General features: G+C 41.3%; 1 protein-coding gene across 5 annotated transcripts in view; it reads right to left on the reverse strand.

Annotated features, from left to right (window-relative positions):
• AGAP1 (ArfGAP with GTPase domain, ankyrin repeat and PH domain 1) overlaps positions 1–11109 on the reverse strand; it is a 679540-nt gene that overhangs the window by 183000 nt on the left and 485431 nt on the right. For all 5 annotated transcript variants that reach the window (XM_019523354.1, XM_019523357.1, XM_019523355.1 and 2 more), the window contains one exon: positions 8904–9065. In XM_019523354.1, coding sequence (XP_019378899.1) covers positions 8904–9065 — 162 coding nt within the window. The remainder of the gene's footprint in view (positions 1–8903; positions 9066–11109) is intronic.

The raw sequence follows: 11109 nt of genomic DNA on the forward strand, positions 1-11109 counted from the left end.
AGCCTCCAGGGGATAAAATCAGCAATTTATGCAACAAAAGCTTTGCCATATTGAAAACTAAGAGGAATCAAAACATATTGGCACTATAATAAAGAATTAAATAGTAAAAAGTAAACCTTTAATTAAGCCAAATCACAAAGCAGACTCCTAATATGGAAGCAGACTTGAAGTAAATGCACACTAGCATTTAAAAACAGAATACCTGACAAACTATTCTTTATTTGCTTTCATTTTAAGACCAAAGCTTAGAACTCTGCAACAGCTGATGGCCAGAACTTTTCCCATCTGAAACAGGAGATAATTATTTTAGATGGTTGTGTGTTATTAACAATCATTGCAGTGAAGGAAGTTCTTGTGTGCAGAATATAGCAACTAAATAAAAAGGGAATACTTCTGAAAAGCTCTGTGATTTGTAATACAAAATCTTATGACAGAACTTTGCTGTTCTATATGTAAAACAAGACTAACTCAAGTTCTAGAAGCAACTTATGTGCCTACAAAGTCTTTTTAAACGTACTGTAGGACAGAGGTTGGTAATCCCCCTCCCTGCCCTGGCACCTGTGCCAGAGCATGGCATTGAGGTCATTTTGCTCAGCACGCCACAGCCAGCTCAGGCTCTGGACAGCTGTTGCTGGCCACAGAGCCCAGGCTGCTTGCAGCAAGCAGCTGGGAGTCTGCAAGCCCTTCTGCAAGCAGCCCAGGCTCTGTGGCTGGTAGTAGCTGCCCAGAGCCCGGGCTGGCTGCAGCTGGGAGGCTGCAAACAGCTGCACTGGGCTCTGGAGCTCCGGCTAAGCTCCACGGTAGCAACAGCTGCATGGCACACCTCCCGGCAGATGGTGGAAGAAGGGCCTGGAGCAGCACAACCCTGGCCCCTCCCTGACCATCTGCCCAGAGCTATGCATGCAGCTGCAACTACCATGGAGCCAATGCTGGCGCTCCAGAGTTCAGTGTAGCTGTTTGCAGACTGCCTGCTGCTGCTGCTGCCCAGAGCCCGGACTGGCTGTGGCAGGCAGCTGGGAGGCTGCAAACAGTTGCAAACAGGCTCCACAGTCCTTGGCTGGGTTCCATGTCAGTGGTGGCTGCATCCGCACCTTGAGACAGACAGCAGAGGATAGGCTGGGGTTGCGCTGCCCCAGGCCCCTCCCCTGCCACCCACCCAGTGACATGCAGGCAGCCTAGCCCAGCTGTTTGCATCGTCCTAGCTGCTTGCCACAGCCAGCCCAGGCTCTGGGCAGCTGCAGCAGGTGGTGCGCAAGCTGCAAACAGCTGCACTGGGCTCTGGAGCCCTGGCACTGGCTATGTGGTGGGAGCAACTGTTTGCTGGGAAATCCCGGCCCCTCCCCCACTGTCTGCCGGGAGGCTTGTGTGTAGTCACTGCCAGCAACAAGGATTGGGCCCCTCGTGGCTTCCGTTTAGTCTGCCACCTGGTATGCAAGGTCAAGGCGTGGGTCACGGTTGGAGTGTGTTTGGCACTCCAGCCAAAAACATTGCCGACCACTGCCGTAGGATACATTAAGTGATCAGAAACATAACTCAACATTTTAAGAGCCAAAGCAACTGGCATCAGAAAAGTAACCTGTGTAAAGTCTGCTTGAAACTAGAAGCCCAAAGTTCAATCCATATCCCATACTCTTAACTTGAGGCTGATGAACTGTGGTAAATGCCTAACCACTAGAGACAGACCAAAAGTCAGGGGTTGTGCTTTATACAAGTTACTGAGGCCATTAAACTTTTAGGCATGAAGTATACAAGCATGATATTCAAGCAGACTGTGTGCCATTGTAATCCTTTATATTATGTTGACATGTACATGTTAGTATAAATTGAAACTGAAAACATGTACCATTTGGGAGACATATTCCAATAACCCAAATCTTACCCACTAGCTTCTCAGAGTGGTTGGGCAAAATTCTATCTTGGGGTACAGGGAAAAAAAAGAATGTTTGTTCCTTGTTAACATGGTCTTGAAATGTTAATTTTGTAGTCTAATAAAGCTCTCTGAACACTCAAAAAGGGGGTTCTATTAAGACCTATAAATCTGTAGGTATTTGAGAATAGAGATGAGCAGTGTTTATCAGCAATAAGAGCCAGAGTCAGTAAGATTAACTACCAGACAGGTTATTCTGATGGAAAACTGAATTTCCCACTTAAGTCTTAAGTGCTCAATGTGTATGTCAAGCATTAGCATTGTTGGTCAAAAGTTCACAGGTACTTCAAAATTGTACTGCTATTTCCTTTATAGTATGAAAAATGAGAACACTGCATTCTAAATACTAAAAAAGAAAAAAAAAACAATTTGCAGAAGAAAATGCAGAAGTGGGTTTTCCCTCCTCTGCTAAAGAAGAAACAGATAGATACATGTCTAGGTGGAGTATTTACACCTGGAAAGGCTCATGTGAAGCAGACATAAAGGACCTTGTCTTGAAGCAAAATTTAAAAACTAAGGAAGTAATGAATGACTCTCCTTAGACCATATGACCCTCCTATCCCCCAGGAATGTGAAACCATAGACGATACTTCAGAGAAAATTATCCATCAGGAAAATGATTAATCAAAGAAAAGTCACAAGCATCCAATCAGATTCAAGAAAACCCATCAGCCAATAGTTGTTGCAGAGGTAATTGTTCTAAATCTATCAATAAAGCTAAGCTGCTCCTTCATTGACTGCAAACACCAATTTCTTTCACAGAGAATTATAAGTTGATGTTCATGGTCTCACTACTTCCATTAGGGTGATAAACAGTTTAAACTACATCAGGATCTGACATGTAGATCAATTCTGGGTCCATAAAGAATCTACACAAGAGGTTCTTGGACAGGGATTTACTGCCCCCAGTTTTTATTCTCTCTTGCTGCTAAAATTACTTCTGTCAAACACTTACAAGAGTATGAAAAAATGTAAAACGAATTAATTTTTCATGTAGTGCTAGAATAGTCTTTTTACATTCAGAAACTTAAAGACTAACATGTTAACGCGTTTAAAATTATGTTGAGCAGCGTGTGGTATTTAGCTAAATAGTGATCCAACCCCATGGTTTGCTCACAATCAAGCAGACAGCAATTTGAAACACTGAACTAAGCTGTCTAGATTTTCTCTAAGGGCAGTCACAGGCTTCATGTTACCAGTGCCAAATTATATAAGACATTTAATTTTAAATCTCAGGTACTTAAATGTAAAACCTTACAACAGTAATAGTCATAAAGCAGTAGGGCATTCCATTTCAGAGAATGGATTTTTCTATTTTTTCCCCTTTAATTTAACCAGCACCTCCTGTTTTGTGGCTCTGCCCACTACAAAGTAATTTATCTAATTAGGAGATGCTCACAGCTGCTTAAAAGACAGAAGCCCCAGGAAACCAAAGGTCTGGATAAGAAGACTTTGAAAAGTTCTCCTGAGCTACACAAAGTATTAATTTAATGTGAAAAAAGGTGCAGAGAAAAACTGAATCCCAATACGTTATTTTGTCTACAATAAAGCCACGTGACAATAAGCAGGCATATTCTCCAGTACATTGGCATTTGAATTCCTAAAGATGCTTAGCTTCTCCCCATCCCTGCTGTTTGCACAGTATTATCTTTTTATGATTCTAAAATTCAAAACCTTTTATTGGGGGGAAAAAGACTGAAATTAAAAAGGGTTTTTCATGTGTCAACTTGCTAGCACAAAGGACAAGTGCTATGAGCTAAGAGAAAAAGGATACACTGGTAGCAGTGAATCATGTTTGAGTTTTTGTCGTAGTTCTATCATAACAGTTAATGCTTATGTTGCCATTTAGTTGTTTAAGACTGTCTATTAGCAATTTTTTTCACATACTGAAAAGTTTTCCTAATATCTTCAAAATACAGAACGAATGCATTTTTTGAATATGCCACACAGCTAGCCTTAACTGTTATTTCTTATGATCCATGATTATTGTCAAATCACAAAAAGGTACTACAAATGCTGTCCTTGAAGTCATAGACTCATAGATTTGAAGGGACCTCAAGAGGTCCTCCTGCGTAGATGCAGGATATGTTATTCCTAAACCACTGCAGATAGATGCCTAGCCATTTCCTTCTTGAAAACCTCTAATGAAGGAGATTTTACAGTTTCCCACAGCCGCTTGTTTCATTGTCTTAAGGTTCTTAGAGCTAGGAAGCTTTTCCTGAGTTGTACTCTAAATTTGCTTCGCTGAAGTTTAAACCCATTGTCTCATGTTCTACCCTCTTCCTCATGGCATTTCACATATCTGAAAACTGCTAGCATGCCCCCCCCGCTTTCATCTCCTTTTCTCCAAATTAAACATACCTAGTCATCTCTATCTTTCCTCATATGGCTGTCATCATTTTTGCTCACATATAAAACTGTACCTCTACATACTTCTTAAAATGAAATGCCCAAAACTGGGCATAACATTTCACTGAGGTCTAGCCAGCTTCAAGTGGAACAGTACCATTAGCTCCCTATGTCCTCTACATAATACCTTTGTTAACACTGCCCAAAAAAACATTTGCTTTGGGTTTTTTTACACTATTACACTGCCAATTTACACTGGGTCTGTGACTCACCACAAAACCGAGGTCCTTCTTGGGAGTGCTACTGCTGTGCGGTTTTCATTTTGTCATCTATAGCACAGTTCTCCAAAGAACCTACAACCCCTCCTAGTTTTGTGCATTTCTGCAAACTTTATTAGTAAGCTCTCCATTCTTGCATTCAAGTCACTGAGAAAAATCTTAACTGGCACCAAGCCCACACCAAGCTCCGCTGGAACCAAACTTGAGTTTTCCTGACATTTGTGCCATTGATAGCTACTCTTTGCTTGCAGGTTTTCAGCAAATTATATACCTACCAAAAAGTAATTCTATCAATCCCACATTTCACCAGTGGATTTATAAGAATGCCATACGGAACTGTGTCAAGAGACTTACACTAAAGTTCAAGTATATCATATCCACAGCACTCCCCTCATCCACCAAACTAGTTACTCTGTGACAGGAGAAAATCAAGATGGCTTGGTTGATTTGTTCTTAAATCTAGTGTGATTTATGATCTATTTCATCCTCTTAATCTTTATAAACTGATTCATATAATTTGTTCTAGTGACTTCCCCGGATTAAAATCAGGCTGATCAAACTGTAATTCCCTGAATCTTCCATTTCTCCTATGTTAGCCCTTCTCCAGTCCTTTGGAACTTGACTTGTCATCCATTTGACTTGACTTGTCTATTACTAGGCAAATATTACTGCCAATGTTGCTGAGATTTCTCCAGTCACTTCCTTCAGCCCACTAGGATGCACTGAGTCAGGTCCTGCTGATTTAAATGTATTCGAATTTGCTAAAAGCTCTGACACACTTTACTATATTGGTAGTTTACTGTTGAGTCTCCAGTGCTATGTCCTTTAGCAACTGCCAGGACCCCTTTTTATCCTTCAGTCTGTCTAGCTTTATTTACTATTTCCCTGAATTGGTTAAATGTTGCCCTTCTGAAATCCAGTGCCCTTGTTTTGCTGTTCTAATGCCTTCCTTTTCTTTGGATTATCAATTCTATCATTTTATCATCACTTATTCCCCACTTGCATGCTACCACCAATTCTTCCTTTCTGCTTAAACCAAACCCAAGATAGATGACCACACAGCTGTATCCTGAAACTTCTGAAACAAAAATGTGTCCTCTACACTTACTAAGAAGCTGCTGCATATTATATTTTGCTGTGATATTCTTCAAACATATCAAGGAGTTAAAATTCCTCATTAGTTCATTCATAAATTTTAGGTATGTTTGTTACCTGCTTGAAAAATGCTTCAGCAGTCTTCTGGGTTTAGTGGTCTATAGAATGACTGCACCAACATGTCACAACTGTTCTTTTCTTTCTTTATATTACGACAGATATACTAAAAAAGTTCACTTTCTTCCTCACGGACCTCAGAGGATGCATATCGTTTTTTGAGATATAGCTGGATACTACCACCTTCCCCCACCCTCACCCTCCCTTTCTAGAGCAAGGTATCTCTCTCAATGCTGATATTCCAATTGCAGGAATTATCCCACAAAATTTATGCAATGCCAAGTCATAATTTTTATTACAAACTAAGACTGCCAAGTTCATTCTGCTTATTTTCCTATAAGCAAGCTCTGAAGATTTTTTTCATATTGCCCTGCCGTTTCCTCTTGCATCTCTCTCTACCAAATTTTAGTTTCTCAGGTCTCCTTCGGAAGCAAACCTCTTCTTTGGGTTCTCATTCCTTGGCTTATTGCACCACGGTTAGAAGGTTTTCTTTGCCTTTTCTTATGGGACCTAATTTAAAGCCCATCTCACCAGTTAATCAAATGATGCCCAACGACATGCTTTCCAATTTTCATCAGGTGGGTGCCATCTCTCAACTGCTGTCCTCAACCTACTGTTGAATAATTCAAAATCTAATTCTTGACACCATGGTCTGAGGAATGCATTTGCATCTATGACATGACATGGCTCCTTTGAAGGCAGGTGGAAGGGGAGCTGTTTGGAATGTCCTGGAGGCAGTGACCATTAGACCCTGGTGAGGCAAAGGGGAATGAAGGTCCCTGGCTGAGGGAGCCACATGCAACTGAGATGAGGTTGATCCCGGGAGATTTGCACAGGAATTTTTTATGAGGGTTGGTGATAGTGTGAATAAAATGTAAGAATTTTGTCAATGTTGTTTTACCATACTTTGACAGAAGAGTATTTGATCACTTTTTCTTTTTATAGAATTTGTTTTTCCACACAAAAAAAACCCTTTTGTTTTTCAGTTACTTTACTGAAGTGCCTGTGGTAAATCACTTCTAAGCAAATTAAAAACCTGGGCATAATCCATTCAGCAAAATGAGGTACCAACAGGCTTACACAAACTCAAGATGCATCTCAGGGAACACCCTGACACTATGATTTTGTCACAAGAGTTCTTTAAGAACAGCTCACATTTCTCCATCTGGCCTGCTACAGGCCTGTTTTACACATGTGAAGAACTAAGGCAGATAGTGAGTTGGTCAAGGTCTCGGATAAATTACAAGTCCAAGCTAAAATGGGAATATAAGAATCTCTCTCTCAACATTTAATCCATTGGATCATGCCCACCTTTCATGATATGCAGGTGTTCTTCCTTGAAGCTACAAGCCAGATCTATAGTTTGCAGTACAGAGGTAGAGAACTAGTGACAGCCAGCAAGAGGTAGCATTCAAATTAATCTGAGGTCTTCTCAGAAATCAAGATATCAATGTGAATAGATTTACCATCTGCAAAGCTGGCTGTATGAGACTCAGAAATATATCCTCTGATTTTGCTCAATAGATCTCTATCTCATTTACAGTCCGTCTGCATTTTGAAGACCCTCTCTAGAAGTGGTATCAGGATACTTTTTTTTTAAATAGAAAATGTTTGCAGACTATTAAGATTATTACAGCAGTAAACAGTAAAATGTAGAAAGAAATAGTTCCATTCTTCAGCGAGCAAACCTAGGAAGCAAAGACAAGACCACATACTTCCATTTGCAGATGTAGTCAAGATGCCTTGGAAACAATACATTTTGATGACAATCCTGGTTTTGCTCTGCTTTGAACAGTTTTAAGTCCATGTAAAACTTCAGGATAAAGTTAGTTGTCCAATATAGTTAGTTGTCCTTCCACCTGAAGTTGCATATGCTAGTTCTACAAAACCGAAGTCTTTCCATGTCAGATGGAAAGAATAATGGTACAAGGAATTCAGGAACACTAAAGGTGGAAATTTTTATGGAGGTACAAAAGCGAAGCAAACACATGTCCATACTCCTTGTTATGCCATAAACAGTGGTCACAACAGAGGTGGTATCAACTGATATTGCTATATAGTGGCAGATGTCTATTTTATGGTATGAGAGCACAGGCAACCCAGTGCTGCCTGTACTCTCCAGCTACACCAGGCAGGTGATCTGGGGACTTGAGGAGCTGAGTACAGCCCACAGGGGACTTGAGTACACCTCAGGAATTCCTGGGTACAAGTCCTGGGAGCACCTCCCCAATTTTCCCCGCTTAGAGATATGTCCTTGGGATATACAGGATGGTCCTTGGTAAGCAGGGAAGGATGGGATTTCCCCACTTATCCAAACATGTCCTCAGAGAGTCCAAGGATGTATTTGGTAAACGGGGAAACCAAGGTGGGCCACTCACAAGGCTTGAGGGGTGGGATCTTGTGCAGGAATTTCTAGGGTGCACAGGACCAGGAGACAACCAGGACTGGGAGAAGACACAGCCTACTGCCCTGCAGCAACAATGGGCTGGACAATGGGCAACATGCATTTCTCCCAAAGAAGAGGATGAGCTGTGCCAGGATGCATACCAGCACAGCTGATCAGCTTCATGTTGCAATGTCTATTTCTACCTGAAGTTGGTCTTTTGATTTCTGAAAAAAATGACTTCTGTTTCTATCCCATCACCACAGTTTTGTATCTTACATCTACAAGTTCAGTTTCAGAATATTTATATATTTTTTTAAAAACTAATTTTTACTGTTAAAAATTTTATAACCTCTAGTTGATAACTGATTATAAGCAATACTCATTGTTCCTTTAAATACTGTTAACAGTCTACAAGAAAACTTATGTCAGCAACAGGGACATTCCTTTGTTGCAATATTGCTTTAGTAGTATCAGTAAAGATAATTCACTATTACAATTTCTTCTACTATAAAAAGTAATATTTTTTAAAAATATTAGTTTTGTACATCGTCTGTCTGAAAATTAGATATGGCAAAAAATATATCATTTGACCATTTTGGCTGAAAAGGAGGCTTTGTCAATTTACTTTGTTGTCTCCTCTCTGCTCTCACTGAAGAGCAGTAACTTTTACTCACGGCACCATATCTAGATATGTGACAAGTCTTCACACAAGAATGAAAGGAGAGAGACAGAAAGAAAGATGCTGTCTTACCACTGCTGATGCCAGAGTTTGCAATGACTGTTGCCTCACTCCATTGGTCTGCACTGGAGACTGAGTAGGAGCGCTGATGCATACCATCAGGACGACTGTTGAAGGAGACTAGACTGATCCCACTTGCCATCTGAGACGCAGAAGTGCTAGTAGTCACATTTCCTAGAAATAAAGAGATCACATTATTACAGAAAATAAAACTGATTTACATTAAATAAGCAGCATCTTATCATGGCGCAGAGGGAGTGCTCATGTCATCACTGTATTTGCCCCAAACATCTGAAAGCTATGTTCATCCTTGCACATTCATGGAAATGGAAACTCTTGCATGGCCTTCCTGCAAACCTGCTGTACACATTGGCCAGCATTGCCCCCAAACTAGTCATTCACATATACCAGGCAGACTTATGCTCCCGCTTTTGGGGAACATTGGTTTAATGTATAAATATTAACTCAATTTAGCCAATTCTCATGGTGTACCTTTTAAACCAAATTCCAACACATGATAGGGACACTGACATACACTCCTAAAATACAAAAATTGTAATAACTAATTAAAACAATCTTACATTAACAGAATTTCAAGTAAGTACATGTGAGTGAATCCAAAATTCCAAAATCTAAAGTGCCAGTAAATAAACTGGTATTAGTGTCACAAGTACAATGACAAAACTCTTCTCTTTGGAGTAAAAGAAACATCACAAACAATGCACCAGAATGTTGCTACTGTCTTTGTAAAAACTCAGTCCTACCTTTCAACAGACAACAGCAGAGCCATATTTCTGACATGCCCGGCTTTTAAAAATTGAGACCCAGTAAGAATAACCTTAAATACTGTATATGAATTAGAAACAATTTTAGCATTTTCATGATCCATGAAGACAGAGAGAGAATGGTTCAGTAAAATGTTTAATGGAGGGAACAGGTCTCTCAGCATTAAAAACAGATGAACAGTGATCTGGTTGAACCAATTTTAGTGTCAAACTTAATTAAAATCCTTTCCCATGAACCCTGGGTTCCAGTAGCCTGGTCTTAGTCTCAGCCTCTCCTTTTTATGTCTGATGTGCTGAAAAGTTCAGTCTAGAGTTCTGGCTTTTAAATCATAATACCACATTTACCCAAACATAAGATGAGGTTTTTTCCTCCAATCAGCATGGAGGGAAAAAAACTCATCTTATTTGCATACCAGCATTGCCCCCCCACCTTACCCTGCAAATTAAATACATGGTCTGTCATTAAATTGCTGCTGGAAGCAGCAAGAGGTCAGTCATGGAAACCAGCTATTGAGTTGACTGAATGCAGCCAGGTGTTTTTCAGGGCAGACTCTTCTATGCCTTTGACTAGCGGAGGGAGCCCACCATGGGGCTGATTACCATTGAACAGCAGCACACGGTTGTTCTTCAGCTGTTTTAAGAAAGTAAAACTCACCACTTATTATGCCTATGCCTGCAAACCTAGGGCAGGGGGTACTTACCTGCTCCACTCTGGGCTGGGCTTTTAAAGTCCCCATCAAAGCAAGGAATTGAACAACCTGATTGGCAGTTAGCATTAAGGGCTATAGGTTTTACAGGCGGGATAGAGAAGGAAGGAAAGGTGGGGGTGTGGTGCTCTATGTCAAGGAGCAATACACATCCCTCTGCCAGCAGAATGGGGTCAGAGGAGGGGCAAGCTGAAGTGCTCTGGGTCAAGATACGAGGGGGCTGTGGGGAGAGGGATCTAATGGTGAGGGTCTACTACAGACCCCCAACCAAGGGGAGGAGCTGAACCGGGAATTTTCGGGCCAGCTTGCAGAGGCATTTAAGGCAAGGGATGTAGTTGTCATGGGTGATTTAAATTACCCGGACATCTGCTGGGAGGAACAGTCAGCCAGGTTGGACCATTCCAGGAGGTTCCTGGCTGAGATACAGGACCTCCACTTAATTCAGGAGGTGCACAGTCCCACCAGAGGAAATGCCCTGTTGGACCTGGTCCTGGCCACAGGCGATGACCTGGTAAGGGGCCTCCAGGTTCTTGACCACCTGGATGATAGCAATCATCGCTTGCTGGAATTCACCATCCAGTGCAGGATGTCAAGGGCCTGCAGCAAGGCGGTAGCCCTAGACTTCAAGAGGGCCAACTTCAACGAGTTAAGATTAGTAGGAGAGGTGCTGGGGTTCTCGAGAGTAGGGGAACTCAGTGCCCAAGATGAGTGGTCGTTCCTTAAGGA

This window comes from Gavialis gangeticus, unplaced genomic scaffold (genome assembly GCF_001723915.1).
Source record: "Gavialis gangeticus isolate Ggan-Ray unplaced genomic scaffold, GavGan_comp1, whole genome shotgun sequence".
Lineage (NCBI taxonomy): Eukaryota > Metazoa > Chordata > Crocodylia > Gavialidae > Gavialis > Gavialis gangeticus.